General features: G+C 49.9%; 2 protein-coding genes across 12 annotated transcripts; one reads left to right on the top strand and one right to left on the bottom strand.

Annotated features, from left to right (window-relative positions):
* Window positions 1-2,042: 2,042 nt before the first annotated feature.
* anxa13l (annexin A13, like) lies at window positions 2,043-8,961 on the top strand. 11 transcript variants are annotated; one of them, XM_061839725.1, is made up of 12 exons: window positions 2,053-2,376; window positions 3,402-3,501; window positions 4,651-4,726; window positions 5,084-5,178; window positions 5,269-5,439; window positions 6,022-6,055; window positions 6,339-6,484; window positions 6,651-6,719; window positions 7,265-7,411; window positions 7,498-7,573; window positions 7,698-7,810; window positions 8,036-8,961. In XM_061839725.1, exons 1-12 carry the CDS (start codon window positions 2,153-2,155, stop codon window positions 8,153-8,155), a joined length of 1,371 nt encoding a protein of 456 aa, XP_061695709.1. In that variant the 5' UTR covers window positions 2,053-2,152; the 3' UTR covers window positions 8,156-8,961. The 11 variants fall into 11 exon arrangements, with proteins under 11 accessions (XP_061695719.1, XP_061695718.1, XP_061695709.1 ...); XM_061839726.1 differs by having other exon boundaries at window positions 2,057-2,376; window positions 7,310-7,411; window positions 8,036-8,959; XM_061839727.1 differs by having other exon boundaries at window positions 2,057-2,376; window positions 6,339-6,418; window positions 8,036-8,959.
* Window positions 8,962-10,238: 1,277 nt separating this feature from the next.
* On the bottom strand, window positions 10,239-19,477 carry si:ch211-252f13.5 (uncharacterized). The gene is made up of 6 exons (XM_061840392.1): window positions 17,117-19,477; window positions 15,284-15,489; window positions 15,033-15,194; window positions 14,729-14,881; window positions 14,569-14,635; window positions 10,239-12,932 (listed from the first exon to the last, which is right to left on the bottom strand). The coding sequence occupies exons 1-6, from the start codon at window positions 17,652-17,654 to the stop codon at window positions 11,380-11,382; spliced, it is 2,679 nt and encodes an 892-aa protein (XP_061696376.1). The 5' UTR covers window positions 17,655-19,477; the 3' UTR covers window positions 10,239-11,379.
* Between the last annotated feature and the right edge of the window lie 2,178 nt (window positions 19,478-21,655).

Genomic DNA, 21,655 nt, shown 5'->3' on the forward strand with positions numbered 1-21,655 from the left:
CATTTATTTACGCGCACGGACCGATGTTTACTGAAGCTTTGGAGCACCGTCGGACAGAACGCCAGCATGTTAGCTTTAGCATTAGCTCGGCAACGCTCGCTTGCCGTTTTGTATTAAAAATCGCGCGAGCACACCTCAAGTTCCTCTTGAACGGACAGCTGAGTTCCCGAGCGCCGTTTTGTTTGTTTTTTCCCTGTTCTGGTGCCATCCGTCGATGTCGTGGGGGGATGCGGTCGCGTTGCTCTGCGACACGGTTTCTGGTTCCGCCTCCACGACCGGTCCAAGCGTCGTAAAAGCTACGATGCTACCTGCGCGTTGTCGGCGTCGTTCCGATTTTAGTCGTCTTGGAGAGGTCGTTGCAACTTTCAACTTACTTACTCAGTGGATTGCTTGCTTGCGCACTGCCACATTTTTCTTTTTGGTCGTGTTGGGTCAAGCAGAAAGGAGGATCTCCGTCCTTTTGATGCCAGAACAATTTGTTCAGGTGTCACACTGCTACTTTTCAACTTGATGGAGCCTCCATTTCTTTGACCGGAGGGTTAGCAAACCCTACGTGTACCGTTTTCATCTTGTTGACACTACAAACGAATGCTTGGCCCGATCATGTCGTTGGACATCGACGTTTAGGTTCCTTGAAGAGCTGACGAACGCTGGAGCTCATTTTAGTACATTGAATCCTAAAAATGCACAAAAGAAGCATTTTTAGAGCGATGCTGTCCAAATGAAGACCAGAAACTTTATTCTTCATAGCATGGCGATGACGGCGTTTGTGTGCAGCGAAGAACACGACAATGAGAAAATGGGGTTTTGTTATCCGGACTCAATTCCTCCCTCCGTTGGCACCTGGGAAAAGCCAAATTTGCATGCGAATGCGCTGGGGTTGACTTTTTGCAACAGCCGATTTCTTCGTGTGACTGTTTGTTTGGTTTTTTTCACCCGCAGCACCGTAAATGGCCACCATTTGCTCATTTCCAATGTAGCGACGACGACCACCACAAATATTCCAGACCGAGCATCCGCGAGGGTCTCTCAAAAGGGGATTTTCATGCGGTGACTTCTTTTCAAATGGCGCTCATTTTTTTGCCAACCATTCACGATGTGCAAGCCCTAAAATGGGATCAATACTGTACAGCATCGATCACTTTTTTCCACATTTCGCTTGCACTTTGTTGGCATCAATTCGCTTTCTGTACTGTAACGATCTTTTGACGCCGCCGGCGTGATAAATGATTCGCGTGCTCGTGATCGTTTGAACGTCCACGAAACGAAAAACGAAACAAAAGAAAATGAGCCAGAGGAGTTAGACTTCAAAATGAAGCGTTTCTATCAAATGTGCTTTGACTTTTGTTTTCAGAAAACAGCACAGATGCGAACAAGTCCTGTTTTTCATGTGTCAACTCACTAAATAACCATTCGATTCTCACTATAGAATATGTGGGTTTTTTTTTATATATATATCAGCCCATAATTCCACATTTGCTCCATTTTTTTTTTTTTTGCTCGACATCTGGTTTCACTCCCAAAATACTTCCAGACACTCCCACGTTGAAGTATGACTCTTGCTATAGTGTTGCATGTATATACGGTGAGTACACTGTTCTTTATTGAGAATGAAATATTTGTATTAAAACTCAGCGGTGACTGATCTGTCTCATTTCCGAATGAATACACGAATAAAAGAAATGCACGGCTTAGCTTTGGAGGACGACTTCGAGGCGGAGGCATAATGTTCGTTGTGGATTATTCCGGAAACTGGGTCGTACGCGGTGTAGCGGTCCGACAAGGCTAGGCTAGGCTAGGCTAGGCGGGATCCAAAAGACATACGGCAAACTATCAAACTCAAGGGGACAGGATCAAAGAAAAGGGCACAGAATCACTGTGACTAGGGTTACTCTAACCTACGTGTAGAAGCGTCATGTACCACAACTCACTGATGTAAGGCAACAAACTGGCAAATGCCATTGACAAAAAAAACCAACTTCACATTTGAAAGCCGGTCTAATGAGCGCCCGGAACAGTGGCCTGGCCACGCCCCTTCTTGCTCATGACATTTTCTACGACCCCCGACCTCCATGAAGCTCCGCCCCTGCTTTTCACAGTCTGTACAGGAGTTCATCTCCAGTACTTTGAGCAGAACGTACCGAATGATGCAATGCGCGTCCCTCCCCCCCCCCCCCACCTGCCTTTGACAGCAATATTTACCGCGATTACGAGCCGCAAACCTGCAGCCGAGCCGGCTTTTCTGCACGAATACGATCTTCCCCTCGACGCGTACTCGCTGGTACTTGTTGGACCGGTTTGGAGTTTGCTCCTCAACCAATCAGATCCTTCGCGTGCTGCTCACCTGTCCGGATTTCCTCCTTGTGAACGCTTCAGGTAACAATTCTCCGTTGGTTATGTATCATGCTCAAGTTGAGGTTATTGGCCTTTCGGATGAAATTTCAGCATCGGCTACAAATTTGACCTTCTCTGAAAAATTGGTAAGCACGACTCTCTTCGATGTTTCAATGCTTTTTTTTTTTTTTTTTTTTTTTGCAGCGCTGAAAGGCAAATTCACAACACGTGTTTGCTCATTAGCTATTAGATTTTATTGAGTTATTATTTATTAGTGGTAGCTTGTGCTCCTTTTCTCATGCTGAAATAAGGAGACTGAGTCGACGCCTAAAACCAACCCAAAAAAGGATTTTAAAGGTTGGTGGCCGGTGAACTTCGAGTGACGCTGGCAGGTTGCAGCAGAGAGACCGGAAGAGTTCCAGAAAGCCAAACAAGTCCACTTCGTGGATCACGTGGCACAAAAAAAACCCACCAGAACATTTGGAAATGTGCCTTCAAAGATTCTCAGATGGTCAAATAAAGTCCGTTGAAGTTCATCGTGAAATGTTTAATTTTTGCTTTTTTTTGGGGGGGGGGGGCAGAAGTACCGCGAGCTCCCCCCCAATCGTACTCTGCGATCCACAAGAAGACACGAATAATATTGACACCGATATGATATTGTGCCAGGATTGAATGTGATCAACAGTTTTTCCTTCTAAGCAATTTGAACGGGAGGTGCTCTACCGCCCTCTTGTGGAATGATGGCATAACTGCATGTATTTATGAAGCTTGCCGAACAGGCCCAAGAAAGTGCGACAGAATCAGCAGCCCCAGTCCAGTCCAGTCCAGTCCTCCGTTCCGGTGCTCTTCGTAATCCGTTTTGTTGTACTTGTTTTTTTTTTTTTTTTTTTTTCCACGTTGGCATGAATTTTTAAATACGCAGCGGTGACGTCAGTCCTGCGGTACCGGACCGGGCTGATCCTCTCTCTCTCTCTGCGGGACCTGGCACGCCTCCCTCGCGTCGTCATCGTCTTCTTCCTCCTCCTCCTCCTCCTCCATCATCATCTTCCTCATCCTCATCAGCGCAGGACGACACGCGCGCCCGTCCGACACCCGACCAACACCCGCATCACTTTTCCGCCTTTTGTGTCTCGGGAGTCAACGCGCGTCGTCATGGGCAACGTGCAGGTAGGAAAAGTTCGATTATTGGGTGGGGCGTTCGGGGCGTGGCGGGTCTCCACTTGGCCGTCGAACGTTTCAGGTCCGGAACTGTTTTCTTTGCGCTTTTTAACACAAACGCGTCTCTGGTCCAAAAAAGGACGCCACTGAGGGGGGGAATTGGGGAGGATTTCTTCTTCGAACATGCATTGGAAACTTGTGCTCGAGGTCTGCACTTGCGTGGAAAAGTCCGTCTACCTTTTTTTTTTTTTTTAATTACGATACACCACGTGTGCTTGTTTTGAGCGGGTCGGTGGTCTGGTCGCATGACCTGTTGGCGAGTCATTTGGAATTTGCCAGAAGGGCCGGTCGATAATGCCGCATTGAATGGACAATGACACCGAGGTGGGCGGCAGATCCTGGCGTGACTCAGCAGTGCCCGGCCTTGCGGGGGAGGGGGAGGGGGACGGGGGGGGGGTCACCGAAGTGACAGCATCGTTGGGAGCTGCGATGGAAATATTGCAAAAACATTTCTAACACTCCCCCCCCCCAACCCCTCGCCCGTCGCAACTTGCCTGAAATTCAGATGGACAAGACTAAATATGTGTAAATACATAACTCACCATGTTCAGGGTGGCACGGTTAGTGTTGGTCTCGCAGTTCTGAGGACAGGGGTTCAAATCCCGGCCCCGCCTGCGTGGCGTTTGCATAATTTCTGTGTGGGTTTTCTCCGGGTGGGCACTGTGGTTTCCTCCCACATCCCAAAACATGCTCGAATTCATTGGAGGCTCTAAATTGCACCCCCCAGGTGAAGAACTGTGTTTCCCGCCATTGGCTGGCGACCAGTTCAGGGTGTACCCCGCCTCCTGACCCTCTTAGTTTTTTTTTTATTTATTGTTTAACTTATTCAAGAATTTGGGGGGGGGGGGGGCTTTCATCCACGACCCCAACGCGTTTATGATGGGCGTCAGTTCTCTGCAGCGTTTCGCTCTTGGACTCGCGACGGTCGGGCGTATCCGTCATATTTTGAAATAAACGTGTCGCCGATGCACTGCGTTCAGTTCTACGTCAGATGTTGTAAAACCCCTTTTTTTTTTTTTTTTTTTCCATTTTTTTTTCCCCCGCTTGGGGTAACGAATCCTGTTTTTGTGCGGTTCTGTCTGCCTTTCTCATTTCCAGCCTACAGTCGTCCCGTTCGAGGACTTTGATGCCACGGCTGACATCAAAGCTATTCGCCAGGCGTGTAAAGGTTTAGGTGCGTAGATCATCTCGGCACGGTCGGTTATTTTTCTTTCAGGGCATCGGGATCATATCAAAGATGACACGTCGTTTGGACGTGGGGCTCGCTCGGTCGCTGTTCGCTCGGCGTCGCGCTTTGCCGCGCGCTGGCAACCGGTCCGAGGCGGCGGGCGCCTCTACGTCGGAACCCTCCCGATGTCGGGTCGACCGGGAAACGTAATCAAGGTTTTCAAAACCAGTAAAAGTAAAACGTATCTTGTGCTTGGTAAGATCAGTTACAGATTTGAAATTATGATGATTATTTTCCCAATCAAAGTTGCGAATATCCCTCAAAAAGCGACCCTGAACGGGCAAATAAATGGCCGCCTTCCAGGTACGGACGAAGAGGTCATTATTCAGATTCTGGCCAATCGCTCGGCGGACCAGCGCCTGGAACTCAAGCGGGCTTACTTTGAGAAGTACGACGACGTGAGTGCCCGCCCGCCCGCTCGCCCGACGCCGAGCGCGCCGCGTCGCCCCACCGACGGCCCCGCCCGCCCCTCCTCTTCCTCCCTGCAGGAGTTGGACGAGGTCCTGACGAAAGAGTTGACGGGCAGCTTCGAGAAGGCCGCGACGGCCATGCTGGACCCGCCTCACGTCTACTTCGCCAAGGAGCTGAGGAAGGCCATGAAGGGGGCGGGCACCGACGAAGCCGTCCTGGTGGAGATCCTGTGCGCGGCGACCAACCAGGTCCGTGAGATGCGCGAAAGCCACGTCCGCGTCCGCGTCGCTCGGCAGAGGGTCCGAGAGCGCCATCAGAATCACTTGAAGTCGGGACGCGTGAGCAAAGTTGTGTTTTTATCCCTGCTCGTCATATTTCCACAGGCTATCGCTATACTTTACAGTCAAATTTCTCTCTTTTTTTTTTTTTTTTTTTTTTTAAAATTTGAACTATCCAAAACAATTTTATTACCATTTGGGATTGGGAAGAGCCAAATTAAATTTGTCTTTGTTCGATGTTAAAATTGCAAGCGCTTCACGACAAATTGAGCTTAACGTACGCAAGTGGGTATTATTGCGATCCAAAACATACGTGACACGTTTGCAGGCCGATTGACGTCTGCGCAAATCATGAAATCGGTCGCAAGCGAATCGTCATCGGTCATCGGTCGTCGGTCCTCGACCGATCCTCAGGGAGACGGAACGGATTCCATTTGCGACATTATTTCCAGGGCAAACCCCAAAAGAAGCGAACGTCTTTTCTACGTTCATAAGTACAAACGCAAAAGACGACGGGAAATGGATTGACGACATCTTCTCTTCCCCCACCAGGACATCGTCCGTTACAAGGAGGCCTACGCGCAGGGTAGGTTCAAGCGTTCGTCCGTTCGCGTGACAAGACGGAAGAGTGAGTGTTGATTCCGGAGCAAAACCTTTGATTCGCTTACTTTTACCGAGTCGTGGGTTTTTTTTTTTGTGGCTCCTCGCGACTGCTGACAGGAGCTGAAAAGTCCGAACCCCCAAATAAATGCACGTCATAGCTGGTCGAGCATTTCGACGTAACTATTGAACGTTTTGGGAGCCGCGAACGGACCGAGTCGTGTCTTTCTGCTCTGGTGAGTCACGTGACGCAGTCATCAACGTTGCAGTGCACGAACGCGATCTGGAGGCCGACATCGAGGACGACACCAGCGGAGACGTGAGGAACCTCCTCATCTCACTCCTACAGGTAGCTGAACACGTTTTCTTCGCCTTGTCAGCCGCAGGAGGAATCCGAATTGGAGCCGCTCCTGAGGTATTTGCGATTGGCGGCCCCGCGGCTTTGTCGAAAGGCTCTTTGCAGAGCCGCGCCTTCCAAACGGATCCTTCGCTAACGCCTCGCGGATCCCGACGGTCCCGCGCGATCCGCCGCGGGGGCGTCTGCGTGATCTGCTGACCTCGGCCGCGAAACGTGTCCGCAGGCCAGCAGGGACGAAGGCTTCGAGGCGGACGAGGATCTCGCTTCGGAGGACGCCGCCGCTCTCTTCGAGGTACGTTGGCGAGCGGGTTCTCATCGGGTTTCGAATCAGTTCAGGTGCAATTCAAGGAAGAGTTTCAGTAAATAGTACAGAAGGAATCACAGTGGCAGATTTTGTACATGTTGTCAGCCTCTTTCCATTTCTGCCGTCCCACTTTTCAAACTCAATTTTACGCAGGATTGGCAGAAGCCCGCAGTTGGCGCTCACTTGAAGCCTGTTTAATCAAAACAAACCATCACTTTTATACGCTTGCTGGCTTGAGAGCAATTTAAAATTTTTCAGTTTGCCTCTTCCACTAACACTTCCGCTTCCATCAGTTTGCCAAAGCATAAAACCTTGTTGGCGATGTGGCAGTCTCCGCCACTTTCGTTGCTGTTGCTGGCAGAATTAGACACAAGTCAGGTCACAATCTTGGCAGATGGTGTGCGACGCTATTTAGAGTCTTTGCGAATGCGGGACCTTGGGAAGTGGGGGTGGGGGTGGGGGGGGGGTACCTCCCCGCACCTGCCCCCAAATGAGGCCAAAAGTGCTGCCCGACGTCTCTTGGTGAGCTCCAGCTGGAAATGAAGGCTTTCCCGGCGTCTTCCGTCTGTAACCGCCAGGCAGGCGAAGGCACGTTTGGCACGGACGAGTCGACCTTCAGCTACATCCTGTCGCACAGGAACTACGTGCAGCTTCAGGCCACCTTTAAAGCGTATGAGGCGGTAAGTAGTGCGCGCTCTGACCCGGGATCCGACTTGATGTTCGTACTAACGCAGTCAAGTCTGGCGTTTTTGTCTTTGGATTGAAGCTTTCGGGGACAGATATTTTGGACACGATTGAGTCTGAGGCCACAGGAACTCTGAAGGACTGTTTTGTTACTCTTGGTACGCAAGTCCTCGTGGTTGGCTGTGTGTGTGTGTATAAATACTGTACTGCGAGACAAGCAGTACGTCTGAAAGCATAATGTTGTTTTCAGAAGTTTTTCTGTTCATTGTCTTGACAATCCAGTTCGGTGCGCCAAGAACCCTCAGCTGTACTTCGCCCGGCGCCTTCACGCCGCCATGAAGGGACTCGGCACCGACGAGGACACGCTAATCCGCGTGATCGTGGGTCGCTCAGAGGTGCGTCTTTGTGCCGGCAGAATTTTTGCACGCCGGCTTTGCAGCATCACTTCGTCAACGTGACTGAACAATCGCGAGCAGCCAATTTGCTCACCGTCGGTCATGTTGTTGGAAATTTCAGCGTTGAAAACCTTCAAGGTTGAACGATGGCGTGAGGCGGCTGCAAACCCAAATGTAGAAATTGCCGTCGGGCTCGTCGCCTGACGCCGCCTTTTGCCCCGCCAGGTTGACCTTGAGACGGTGAAGGACGTGTACCTGGAAAAGTACGACGTCACCTTGAAAGAGGCCCTGGATGCCGAGTGCGGCGGCGACTTCAAGCGTCTCCTCCTGGAGATCTTGCACTGAGTCTTTCCGGCCTTAATTCAAGCGTCCCGCTTCCCGTTCTCGACCTCCTCCTTCACCGTCGTCCTCGCTTTCACGAGTTGTAGCGCACTCTGGCGTGGCTTTGCGGCACACGCCCAGAAAGTAAATCTTGCCACACTTTCGTTCGCTGCCATTTGACGCCTCTCCGCTGTTGCTGCATTCAGTGGAAAGTTTCCTCCTGCCACCATTCTCATGCGTTAACTAGCGTGTGGCAACTTTTCAGGAAAATGGGACCATTAATATCAACATTTACACAAACGACACATATATTAGTCAGTGGAGAAAATGCTTCCGTCATCCAGCATATGCGTCGGTATCCGTGAAGGAGCGGCACATGATGAATTGCAAGCTGCAACGTTCGACTCGACGTGATCGCATTCCGTATCTGGCCGACTTTTAATCACATACGACAGTGACTTCGCTCGAGCTTTCAAACGGTGCACAAAGTGGTGTTTAACAAACACATCTGGTATTTCTTTTTTTTTTTTTTTTTTTTTTTTTCTCGAAAGCCTTTTCAACCACACTTACCAAAGTTCGATTTCGGACAGTGACGGTTTTCACGCAGTCGCCGACTTTCCCGCTGAATGGCCGAAGAAGCGGCGCGGCGCGACGACGCTCGCTCGCTGGCGCCTACGTTTGCGACGGTAGCTCGTTTCAATCCAAAACGATTGTGGCCGCTCTCATAGAATGTTGCATTGCCATGTACCGTATTTAATAAACTCGCTCGTCTATGTAAAGTTTGCAGCAGAAAGTGGAACACGCGAACGAATAAATATATTAACAATAATAAATATGAAGTTGTTTTCTTTACACATCTGTAGATGGCAGCGTTGACGCTGTTAATCCTTTTAGGATTGTGCAGAATAGGGAATTTCAACAAATTCTTGGGAAATATTTCAAGGCCAAACATCATGGTTGGAATGTTAAAAAAGGAATTTCAAATTTGTCCGCGTCTCACCTTCAACACATTCATGGTGGTTACATCCCAGCTATGACGCTGACGTCAATTAGATGCGCGAGCTTTTCTAATTAGTGATTGGATCTCAAGTGGTAGGAAATCAATCTTTTTTCCCTCGTTAGTCGAGATTCTGTCAAATTTGTTTTTGGAAACTGCCAGGTGCGCAAATTGTAAATCGTCTTTTGACTTTTTGTATTAAGAGATACAACAACGCGTTCACATTTGCAATGAAATGTCGAAGTGCATGAATTTTCTCCCCCCACCCCCCCCACCCCCTCTAAAAAATTGTTGAAAGATCAATTACAGTAAATAGAACCTGTCTGACAAAATGAAATGAGCAAAAAAAGCTGCAACAAAAATGCCGCAATCCAAAGAACTTCAAGAACAGACGAGAAATGAAGTCATTGGCGTCAGTCTGGAAAGAAAGACTTTGAAATCCGTTTCACAATCTTTCGGACTCCAGCCGAGCGCAGTGAGGGACGTTATGCATAAATGAAAGATGAAATGAGCCGTACATCTTCCCGAGAGCGGCCTACGGAAAGTAGTCCGAGAGCGCAGCGAGGACGTAATCCAGGAGAGGTGACAAAGGAACCCCGGACAACAATTTCTCCAAGACTGAAGGCCTCTCTTGGGTCACTTAAGGTCAACAATAATGATGAGGAAAATTGGCATCATGGCAGAGTTCCAAGGCCGACACCACCACTGCTGGAGGGGGGCATAAAGCCTCATCTTGTGTTTGTTTGTGAACACCCCCCCCCCCCCCCAAATGAATCCCAAGACTTTGGGGACTAAAGGCACAACCATTTCACTTTCTGTCTCCTTATAGTTGACGTAAAAGTATTTCAGAAAAAAAGAAAATCATACCGATCGTCAAACGTGGTTTTGATGGTATGGGGCTGCTTTTCTCCTTCAGGACCTGGACAGCTTGCTGTGATCTTTGGAACCACAGATTCTGCTCTTAACCAGAAAATCCTGAAGGAGAATGTCCGCCAATCGGTTTGTGACCTCAAATTAAAGCTCAGTCGGGTTCTACAGCAGGGCAACTTCTGAATGGCTTCCTAATCCAAAATTAAGGTTTTTGGAGCTTCTGTCTCCTGTTCTGATTTTCATCTCCTAGTTTGACTTTTGACAAGAATGTCTCACGGATGCCCTGAGTGTTTGGAAAAAGTTTTATTCTGACGCAAACATTCAATGAAAGCAACTTAAATTCAAAAGTCGAAGGGCCAATGACCTCCCCAGTACTCTTTTTTTTTTTTTTTTTTAGACCTGTGGCTCTCTTCAGGCACCTCCAATAAATTTTTATTCATAGCGTCGTTCATAGCCTGGACACACACACACACACAGACGCTAACCTGCGGGTGTTTGCCCACGTCGACTGCTCCACCGGTTTTGGATTTTATGCCAAAGCGATTTCGCACCGAGGGATTGAGGAGGTTGTCGGAAGGCCTCCGGGCTTTGATGAACGTCATTTAGTCAAATAAATGGATGAAAAATGAGCTCTTTGATCTCCCGTCTAAATGGAACCATCTGGAAGGTTCCGCCAAGAGTAGTGGCAGAAAATAGGTACCAAAAAATGCATTTCTTGTATTTCCATACCTATCAAATGTAAACTTTGCTGTGGCCTCATCTGCTGCCACCCCAGGACATTGGCACTGTGACGGGGCCTTTGTGGAACGCACGAGTCTCAGCCATTGAGCAAGGCAGGCAGGAGATACTCTCATTACAAAATGCAACTAACACGGGTTCACAACAAAGTACTCGTTTTATGTGACAGCAGGAAACGTGGCCAGAACTTTGGAAAGGTTCTCTGGCAATCTCGCGTGAGGAGGAAAATATTCACCCTGAAGTCTTTTTGATATTAGACGACGCAGGCTACGGCATGCTTTCTTATAGCGCTCGCAGAAACTTGCTAAAGCGACAGCGACAAATGCACAAGTAGACGGACTGAGTAGAAATGGCGAGCGGGGGAGGTGGCCGGCCTCAGCGAAAGACAAACCAAAAGGAAATAGCCACAGTCTTTGCTTCCCGTGAGCGAAATGGAAATGGAGAACGACGACAATTTCAGGTCCTTTCTCATTTTATAGAAATGTTTCCTTCCGTCGCCATCATCATTTTGAGTCGTCACTAACGTATTTCTGGATATAGCTGCAAAGGAAAGGCCGAACAAAAAATATCATTTCTGGCGATATGTGTCAGATGGTATGCTAACCTCCAGCTGAAATGGAAAAAGAGGGACGAAGGTGTGATGCTACGCGGCCACCCAGAGAAGTGACACTCCACTTCCTGCGTGATGGCTGACCTGGTTGACTCGTCCCCGTACGCAGTCCAGGGCGAAGAACACTGCGGTTCCATTCTCCACCCGGAAGGACGCCCGCAAGCTTACGCTGGCCCACTGGGTACCGTCAGGCATCTGTCCGCCCACCTGCTGGGCCAACTGGACGGGTAGCGTGCCTCCGGGGGTCCGCAGGTTGTTTAGTCTGAGCAGCGTCACCTTGACCAGGCTGCAGGAGTGAATCAGTTTAAGGTCCAGAGCTACACTGGCAGTGCCGCTCTCTCTGAAGACAAAATCTCTGCTGGAGTTTGCGGCGCCCTGGCCGCCCAGCCCCATTTGGGACACCTGGGTACCGGTCCGGCTGAAGAACAGAGGCTTGTTACGGATGGCTCCTGAAGGAAGACCCGTCTGAGCCACAGAGGCGTGCATGGACGAGGAGACGGCAGCCGGAACCCAAACCAAGCTGAGGCCGCTGACGCCGGTGTTGTCGCTGAAGAAACGGATGTTGCACTGGGCGGGTGACAGAATCTCAAAGGCCAGCGTGTCGCCAGAAGCAACGTCCGCCGTGCCAGAGAGAGAAATGGATGTGTCACGATAGTGGACACCCGGTTTGAAAGACCGGCACAGCTCCGCAGCCGTACCGTTGCGGTTGAGGTAGGCCAACATTTGGAACCCCTCGGTCACGCACGCCTGGCCCACGGAGTACAACGCCTGCTGAAATACGAAGCGCACGGAACCACTTTCCGCAAAACGGATCCCGCGGCCGTCGTGCGTCGGCACGACGACGTAAGCGTCCGAAGTGGAGGTGATCCGAAAGCTAGGGCGGTGGTTTGTGTGGTAGTGGGCGGAGAGCGCGGCTTGCGCCGTCACGGCGACGGCCCCGGTGTCGTGGGAGAGCCACAAGAGGCTGAGAGAAGCAGCCGAGGACTCGTGAAGCCGCAGACCTTCGTTGCTCCGGTTGCAGTGGTTGACGCTCCACAGGGAAGCGGAGATCACGTGACCAGGGGCGACCTCCGCCACCCCGCTAAGGCTGACGCCCTGCAGCGACTTCGCTTCCCGTTGCTCCAGCCTGACGCCGCTCAGGTCACGGCTTTCCGAGCCGTCGGGGACGCTCGTACGCAAACACGCCTGAACAAAGCTGCGGCAGCCGTGGTCGACGGCGAGGTTCTCGTCGAGCCACAGCAAACCGTGTTTCTTCAGCAGCAGGTGTCCGTCCTCAGCCGACGCCAGGCCGGTGTCGCCCCCCGCCCCGATGTGAAGCTTCGCGCCCGGCGAGGCCAGATTCACCAGGTGGCCTCTGGCGCCAGGTAGACTCACAGCACCGGTCCAGGACAGAGAGAGGGCACCGTCGGCAGTAGCAGGTCCAGCGCAGACCGTGTCTGTTGCGAACGTACACGCTGAGGTCGCCGGTTGTCCTTCACACTCGGCACACGCCTGGCACTCATCCATGTCAAAGTTGTAGAAGTGTTCGTGGCCACACATGCCGCTTCTGGCTTCTCGCTCTGTCATTCCATGGCACCGAAAGCCACCTGGGAATCGTGTGGAAGACAAGGAACACCATTCAAAACACTCTTCCGATTAGCGGATGTGAAAGAAAAGATTATGAACAATTCAAAACGTGTCAAATGGTAGGAGGGCGTTCCAGATAGCTACCAGAACAACACGCCTTCCAAAATCACCGTTACATGACCGGACATTTCATTGGGTGTATACAGGCAATCCAAAACTTTCAGTAAAAAAAAATCATCAGGAATGTTCCACTTATGATAGTCCAAGATTTATTAACAGTAGTGGAAAAATATTTGGCAAAAAACATCCGCATTACTGGCAGCAAGTCGAACTCCTTTCCGGCGATGGTCAGACTCTGCCAAGGTCGCCCTTTGTCACTGACTCTTTTTATAACTTTCATAGACTGGATTTCGAGGGAGGGGGTCGGGTGGCCTCAGTATCGGATATGTGGTTCTGTTGGCTTCATCAAGTAATGATTTCCAACACTCACTGTAGTGGTTCACAGCCAAGTATGGACCGGCTGGGATGAGAATCAGCACCTCAAAAGGGTGGTGAGCCCTCTTCAGGTCGGGGATGAAATCCTGCCCCAAGTGGAGAAGTTCAAGTGTCTTGGGGTCTTGATCACAAGGGAGGGAAGAATGGAACAAGAGATCGACAGGCATGTGGAGAAGAAGATGCTAAGTCGAAAGGCGGCGCTCTCGATTTACTGGTCCATCTAGGTTCCTACCCTCACGTATGGTCAGGAGCTGTGAGTTGTTCCCCAAAAAACAAGATCATGTGGGTCATGACCGAAAGAACAAGATCCCAGATATGGCTTTCTTCCTTAAAGAACGGGAGAGAAGCTCGGTCATCCGGGTGGGGCTCAGAGTCGAGCCACTGCTCCTCCGCGTTGAGAGGAGCCAGATGAGGTGGCCGCCTTGACTCCTCCCTGCTGAGGTGTTCCGGCCGCGACCCACCAGAAGCAGGTCCCGGGGATGAGCCAGGACACGTCGGAGGGATTACGTCTCTCAGCTGGCTAGGGAACGCCTCGGGATATCCCTGGAAGGGCTGGATGAAGTGGCTGGGGAGAGGGAAGTCTGGGGCTGCCTGCTAAAGCCACTGCCCCAGCGACCGGACCTTGGATAAGGGGTAGAAATTGGATGGATGGATGGATGGATGGATGGATGGAAAAATATTTCTACGGAACTACCAATACTTGTAAAAATACGGTTACTGATTCATCTCCTTTATCTAAAAGTAAAAAAAAAAAAGAAAAGATTCATATTTTTTTACTCACAGTTGCGTAGGGTACTTATTTCGATAACATGGCCCAACCCCCGAAGAAATACATAAATCTCTGCGCGAAAATAGTTTCCCGCTTTTACGAAACTTCCATCGTGCTCATACGAGAGAGAATTTGGAAAAATAATAGCTGGAGTTGGTTCAGACCTTTGTGGTGTTGCCGTGTATTTCCAATATTTTTTTCCAGTATATCGGGAGGCATTTCGAAGTGTTTTGCTAGCTACAGATCTCCCTTTCAGCTTTCACCTGTCAACACCCCCCTGCAACTACATTTATCCTCGTGCGGGAGCGCCGGAGCCAATCCCAGCTATCATGGGGCTCGAGGGCGGACGCAGGTGCACCTTGTGCGTGTCCTTCACTTGTCATTTGTGTTACCTGGCGTGTTGACACATTTGTGTTGATCTTGACAAAGGTCCGCGAGCTCAAGGCATTCATCTCTGTCCTGGAACAACAACGTGCGCGGTTGAACCCAAATGAAGCAAAGTTACGTCTTTTCTTTGGCGTTCGGAGCCACTGAAAATGGCTCGGGTCTCACCTGACAGATTCTGTCTGCGTGGAGCGAACACTGCGAGACCAGGAAGAAGCCAGCAGGACAGACGGTGCATTTGTCACAGCGGGGTTGAGCGCCGGCGAAGTCGCAGTATTCGTCGGGGCCGCAGCTCCCGCAGTCCGCGAGGGAACGGCCCACCTGGTGGCCGGCGAGCAAAACGCACGGCTCCAAATTTGGGACTCTGACTACGCCGGCAAAACTCACAAGCTTGTCAAGAATATTTCTCCTATTTCTAGTCCAAAGGAGTGAGTTTGCACTTCAAGTAAGAGAAAGAGAAGTTGGCGTTCACCTCCATGACACGCGCCTCCATGTCCACCTTGCCCAGAGGGACGGCCTGCTGAAAACGACGCGGCTCGCTCAGGACTTGCCTGTGACCGTCCAGGTCCTCCTGGAGGTTCTGCATCGACGCTTGTTTGATTGTGTCCAGCAGTACGCTGTACTGTGCCTTGACCTACAACACGTACGACAGGTACAACACACAACAGCAAATGTAGCAAACACAACTGGTGTCCTCCACACATGCTCGATTGCACTTCGGACTTGCTCCACGTAGTCCTGCATCCTCTTCTGTTGCGTCAGTATTTCTTTCTGCTGCTGGAGGAGCTCCCCCTGTTGCTCGCTGAGGAGTCGATGCATCACTTTGACCTCTTCTTGCTGGCCTTTCAGGGCCTCCGCAAGCTTGTCTTGGTCCTCGTACAGCTGCAGACGCAGGACGATCGCGTCGTCGGAAGGAACGACGTTGCTCCCTGCGAGAGGCCGAAGGGTCCACGTTAAGGAGTTTCAGGTTCAGATAATACGCTCGCAGGCCGCGATTGCAAACAAGTTCATACAAATTCATCACACATAAGGGCATCAGACATTACTGTGTTCAATAAATCTTACCCAGAATATCTTTTCAAAGTGGAAGAGAATCAAATATTAGTCAGTTTTGCTTCGAAGCAGTTCTAAGTTATCTGAGCAGGTTTCCCCAGAAGATTTCTTTTATTTCTGTACCAAGCAAGTGGGGAGAGATCTGGGGCGGATCCCTTCCACGGAGTCGTCGTTCGGGACAACGTCCAAGTCCGGAGGCGGAACCGCTTTCCTGCGCTGGTTCATCTCGCTAAACGGACGCGTATGACGCTGTACGGCATCAGACCACGCGAGAGATGTTGCCCGCTCCTTATGTATTGCAATCTGGTTATCCTGGAAGGGGGATCTCCCTCATCTGGGGTCCCCTCTCTAGATTTTTTTTATCCCCCAAATAAAGCTTTGAGTTTTTTCTTGCCTGATTGGGGGGATTAGATTATGGGACGGCATCAAACTTTGCCAACTGTGCGCCTGTGAAGCCCCATTTAGACTCTTAAGGGCTGAGCAAATAAACCTGTGATTTGACCACTTCCGCAAGCTGCGAGTGTTTCCTCCAAAGTCCTCCGGTGCACCTTGCATTTGAAAACCAAAAAATAGGCAGCTGTGGTTGCCTTACAAGACGTTTCGAGGCTTCGTCAGTTCCTGCGCGTGGGCGAGATGGGACACTTCTTGCCCGAGCGTTGATGTGGAGCGCCAGCGATTTCTCCCCCAACCGCAAATTGCTGTCACTCGTACGCAACAGTCGGTACGATGCAGAGAAGAAAGGCCTCCGCCGGCCAAGCGCAATGGATTGAGTGGAATCGCCCTCGTTAATAGTAACTACTCTTGTGAGAGCACCTAAAGGTGAAAAGCGGCCGTTTTCTTTGCGTGAAATGACACAATTATTGAGTGTCTTCGGAAGGGGTGAAAGGACAGAAGCGTATGTGGGAGTTCTGCGGCGCGGTTTCGAGATGGTTTGTCGACCTCGGTGCGGGTGGCCTTTCTCTCTCTCTCTCTCTCTCTCGCTCCTCTTTCAAACCATGGGTCCTGCCATTTGTCTCGGAAGTGCAGCTAGACCGCTAAGTCTTGACCTAAAGCGTTGGCCCACCCGAAGCTTGGCCGCTTTCCAATATTAGTGCATTACTCACTGAAGCCAGAGTGTCCGGTCTTTGTCTGGTGGAATTACTTGCTTTGAGGCGCACTGGGATCCTTCCAGCTTCGTCGGAGAGACGTGAAACCCCCCGCCGGGCTCATGTTCCTCGGGGAATCATCCAGTCCGCGGTGAACTGGTGAAACCTGCTCAGGTGAGAAGCGACAGGTTTTCAAAGAAAAACTACAACGGGCCAGGAGGAAGGGATGACAGGGACCCACGAGAACCAAGGATAATGCCCAATTCACTTTCCAAACAGAGTACGATTCCGACAGGTTTGATCATCAACTAATTGACCAAAGAAAGCATTCGATAAAACGACTTTGTGCAGGATGCATCGTTGTTGTTGCGGCCTGATACGATGACGTGTAGGCTGTGCCGATGGTTTTGATACAGACCTGACTTCATGCGGCAGGTCAGCTCTAGCCGCGCTCCCCCCTCCGAAAACTCTGCTTCTCTGTCTCCGTTTCGTTCCGCGTCGTCTCCCTTGTGCGTATCGCAGCCGACGCAAGACTTCGGCTTCTGCCGCAGGCGGGGATCCGGACTACACCCGGTCCCGCTGCATTCTCCGGCGTCGTGCGTCGCCCGATGAGCGGTCGCGCAGGTCCCGGCTGTGCAGCCGGGGTGAAAGACCTCGGCTGTGATGGTTCTCGCAGCGTGGGGTCCGGTGAGCGGCGCCGAGCCTCTGTGTTGATGGTGGATGTTGGCGTCCTGCCAACGGTCACTGGGGTGAGCTTGACCTTGCCCGGGCTGCGGCGAGAGGCGAAGCTGCCGTCCGGGTCCGGACGCCGCCGCGTGAGGGTCGGTCGGGCCTCGTACCGCGCTCCGGCCCCGAGAAGGGAGGCACCGCGGCCCCCGGCACATTTGGGAAAGGCTTTCGGTTCTGCTCAGTAAAAAAGCGAGACCGAGTAAAAACATAGCGGAGGTACGTGCCATGCCGAGGTGGCGAAAGGAAGGCGCTGTGAAAGGTTATCTTAATCCTTCGGCTTCCTTTTCTCCGGGCATCGATGTGTGTAAAGCGGCAAGTGATTTGGAGCTCTGCTGCGCTTAGCGGTCTCTGCCCCCTTTTGCTCCTTGTGTCGAAAGCCACATGCTTGGTCCACATGTGGTGCTCACTGCTCCTAATTGGCAACAGCTTTTGCTTCCAGTCTTAAATTAACCCGTAGCCTTCCCGGACACGCCACGCCACGCCGCCGAGTCCCAGTGCAAAACATGTTGTCGGCTCCTCGGGGCTGTTCCGCTCCAGATTGCCAGAAACCCAGCAAGAGACGGCTTTGTGGACTGAGATGTGCGCGGGATATCCGAGGGAAGGAAACCACAAGTCTGTGTCACGCTGTTGAAGAACTCGGGATCGGTTTCTGAAGATTCAAACACGCGTTGCTGAAATGGACACCAAATGTGCCTTGCTTGCAAACTGTGCACTTTATTTCCGAAGATTGCTGCAAACTGAGTGAATTTCCAATGCGGCCCGCAGCAAAAACTCCTGAATGCCGAATGCGCTCTTGTCGCGCGACCGGGCGGAAAAGTAGACAAGAAGAAGGGCGGACCCTCCACGTCTCTTGGTGTCGGAGTTCATTTCGACATCCATGAGAAAATCTTTTCAACTTCTTTTCCCTCTCTCCCTCCCTGTCTGTCACGCACGTTGAAGAGTTGCGTTTTCTGTCCCGTCAGCAGAGTTACGGGAAAACAGCGAGAAGCTTGCAACCACACAAAAGGCAGAACATGCTGCTTTACTGCGTACAGGAAATGCTTGGGGACTCCTGTCAGGCATCTGAGCCTCAGACGCTCTACAATCACAAAGCTCTCGGTTCTTTGGCATGCGTCCGTCGTCGGTTCACGTGCGAGAGCGCAGATTCGAGTGAGCGGCAGCAATCGACGTAATGCGCGCTCGGGGCAGCGGAGCGCGAGAACGTGCCCGCCGTCCGAACCGTTCCAACCGGGCCAAGTAGGTGGGGAGCGCTCCACACACGGGTTCTACAAAAGCGGAACTGGATTCACTCACTGCAAGGTGAAAGTTCATGGGACTGATCTCAATAGGCCGCGTTCATGTGGCTCTCATCAGACCGGCTTAAAGTTGAACGCCTTTAGAGCGGACGTAAACACAACGAGGCCTGAGGAAAGAAGGAACGTTTTCAAGGCTGTCAATGACAACTTTGCAGTTTTTATCACGGCTCGGCACAAACGTGAAACAAACACTTCAGAAACGTGTCTTTGGTGGATGAATTTTCTTACCCCTTTGCATTTGAAATGAGGACCCTGCATCCTATTTCATTGTCACTTTACTGGTCATCATTTGTGATATGACAATTTGAAATCTTGCTATAGATTTGAACAAAAATCGTGGCCGTGGAGACGCATGATCCGCTTTGGCGGCCCCCATAAAATCATGCGGTGGGCCGGATCTGGCCCCATGGCCTTGAGTTTGACACCGGTGCAATATAGCAACTCTTCCAAATTTTTACTTGTGTTGTTGATAAGTGAAGATTTTTTTTTTTTTTTTTTTAAATTCAGATTTTCGAGCGTGCGCTCGATGCGTGCGAATTGCTGCAGGAATTCAATGGTACGTAAAAGAGCAGAATCCGTCCAAATCCGAGTCGGGTTTCCTCGCACCAATCTGCGGCCGCGATTGTGCTCTTCCCTCCCGCAAACGTGTTTCCAAAGGCGAGAAAAAAAAAAAAAAGAAAAAGAAAAAGAAAAAGCAAAATAAACGGCACTTCCAGTATTGGGAAATTTATTGGCAAGACATGTTACAAGAAATTAATCAGTTAGACGCATTCTTTTCTTTTGTCACTCGTAAGCATCAAGAGCGGAACGTTACGATCTTGAGACTCCTTCCACTGCCTGTGAGTTGTTATGATCTCATAGGACACCAATGATAAATAAATCGGGGGGGGGGGGGGGGGGGGAAGAGCTTAAAAGAGAGAAAAAAAAGGGTGTGTGTGTGTGTGGGGGGGGGGTGCAGGTTTTACTTGAGTTTTCATTTTGTATCATAAGCAGCTGCGCACCCCGCAAGATGTCAAGCCACAAATGTGAATCCTGATTTCATATGCTTACGTTTATTTATGTATTTATTTATTTATTTTGGGGGGCGCCACCGAGAATTCAGTTTTGATCTTTTTTAAGTGGACTAATCTCAAATTTGTCACACTCGGCGCTCGCGTGCACAATATTATAATATTTCCTGCACATGTACACACGAGCCTTGCCTTTACATGGGATTTATTATATGATTCTATTCCATTACACAAACTCCAAATTTTGTTATATTTGCACGGTACAATAACGGCTTATTATCATAACACAGCCACAGAAAAAAAATAATTATACCGCCATATTTTCTTCAGGGTTTCGTTTGGTTTTAATGCCCAAAGCTATATTGTAAATACTATAAAGGCAATTATTAAGCATGGCAAAAAGGGCATCAAGGAGAAGCTTTGCCGAATCAGCGATATTTTCTTATTCTTCAGTTGATGTCAATTTAGTGGCACCGGGCATTAAAGTCAATAAGAAATTGATGAAACAAAGTGGTCGAATATTTATGTATTGTTGTTGATGTTGTAACCCAGTTAAAAAATGGCTAGTTAAGTTAATTAGGTTATAGGTTTTCTTTATACAAAGTGGTGGAATATTTGTTAAAGTATGTGGCGAATTTATCTTATGGGGAGGGATTTGTATTGAAATGTGTTTGATCAATTTGTCATCGTTTTATTGTTGTAACCATTTTGAGAGGGACAGGAAGTGACATCGAGGGGGACGAAAGAAGGCGGGAAGAAGTGGAGGACGTTGGAGTGGTGGCTTGAAGGACAGAAAAGTGAAGGAAGGACATTTAACAACATTGATCAACGTGTTCGACGAGGACTGTCGACAGCTCAATTGCGATAGGGTGTCGTTTTAGCGGACTATTCAAATCACGGCGTAATGTGGTGGGGTTAGCCGCTAATACAGAGTCTTAAGTGGATGCACGGAACTTTGCTAGGACGCTAACGACAAGCTAACGCCAGCGAAGCCTGCATTGGAGCGCCAGGAAAAAAAAACTTAACGGATCGGACCGTCAGGACTTGGATGAGGCTGGACCATTGGACGCAACCCTCCACTTTCTTCACTCCTGCCATTTGAAACACCGCAGGGACATTGGGGTTTGAATTTCTTTTGTTTTGCCGGCTATATTCATATTGGTATTAAGTTAGCTTAGGTCAGCCTAGCTTAAGATCATGTGTGCATTGTACATTTGTTATGCTGACTTAATTTGAACGAGTGTTTGCTTTGTATACATGTTTGATTTTCCATCCTTTTTATTTTATTGTTAAATCTTCACACTTTTTGTGACATGAGCAGGTTTATAATGTGACTACCTGCAAGAGAGTTAAAAGAGTGGAGAGTTTATATGGTAGCTTGCTTGTTTAAATTAGGATAACGTTAACTCATAAGGGGGAATATTATTTCAGAGACTTTTTTGAGAGGGAGTAAGTGCACAAGTAAAGAGTAAAGTCGTAATAGAAGTTTAGAGTAATTACCATGAAGTTGTACGATGAGTTCCTAATTTAGATTGAGGAAAGAACTCAGGTTAGCCACTTCTCGGCCAAATATGATATTACTTGAGAGGTGCTACAGTGTGACGGAATATTCTGTCTTGTGTTGTGGCTCGAAAGCAGGAAAAATACTGATAGTGAAGTGTGAATTCATTTCATTTAGAGGCGTCCGAATTGGTAGAAAATACAAAAGCATTCGTTCTTTCACGTGGGCTCTTCTTCCACTTGCGCAAATGCAGGAACTTCATTCTCTCAAAGTGAAATGGAGGCGAGCAGAGCAGAGCAGAGCGCCTTGCCGTCCCACTTGAGGCTCCGCCGCATTAGTTCTGCTCAAACTTGAATCTCTGGCAGCGTGTAGCACGCTGTAGGCGGGCCGCGGTGCTCATCCATGTGCAAATCGTGCTCGGC

This window comes from Syngnathoides biaculeatus, chromosome 13, assembly GCF_019802595.1.
Source record: "Syngnathoides biaculeatus isolate LvHL_M chromosome 13, ASM1980259v1, whole genome shotgun sequence".
In the NCBI taxonomy this organism is placed as follows: Eukaryota; Metazoa; Chordata; class Actinopteri; order Syngnathiformes; family Syngnathidae; genus Syngnathoides; species Syngnathoides biaculeatus.

What these genes read in the sequence shown, in the direction of transcription:
- anxa13l (XM_061839725.1), top strand. Translation starts at nt 2,153, where the DNA reads ATGCGCGTCCCTCCCCCCCCCCCCCACCTGCCTTTGACAGCAATATTT. An exon ending in TCGTCATGGGCAACGTGCAG is followed by an intron (nt 3,502 to 4,650) that starts GTAGGAAAAGTT and finishes TCTCATTTCCAG; the next exon opens with CCTACAGTCGTCCCGTTCGA. An exon ending in GGACTGTTTTGTTACTCTTG is followed by an intron (nt 7,574 to 7,697) that starts GTACGCAAGTCC and finishes TTGACAATCCAG; the next exon opens with TTCGGTGCGCCAAGAACCCT.
- si:ch211-252f13.5 (XM_061840392.1), bottom strand. Translation starts at nt 17,654, where the DNA reads ATGGCACGTACCTCCGCTATGTTTTTACTCGGTCTCGCTTTTTTACTG. An exon ending in ACGCAGACAGAATCTGTCAG is followed by an intron (nt 14,636 to 14,728) that starts GTGAGACCCGAG and finishes TTGTTGTTCCAG; the next exon opens with GACAGAGATGAATGCCTTGA. An exon ending in CAAATGTGTCAACACGCCAG is followed by an intron (nt 12,933 to 14,568) that starts GTAACACAAATG and finishes CACGATTCCCAG; the next exon opens with GTGGCTTTCGGTGCCATGGA.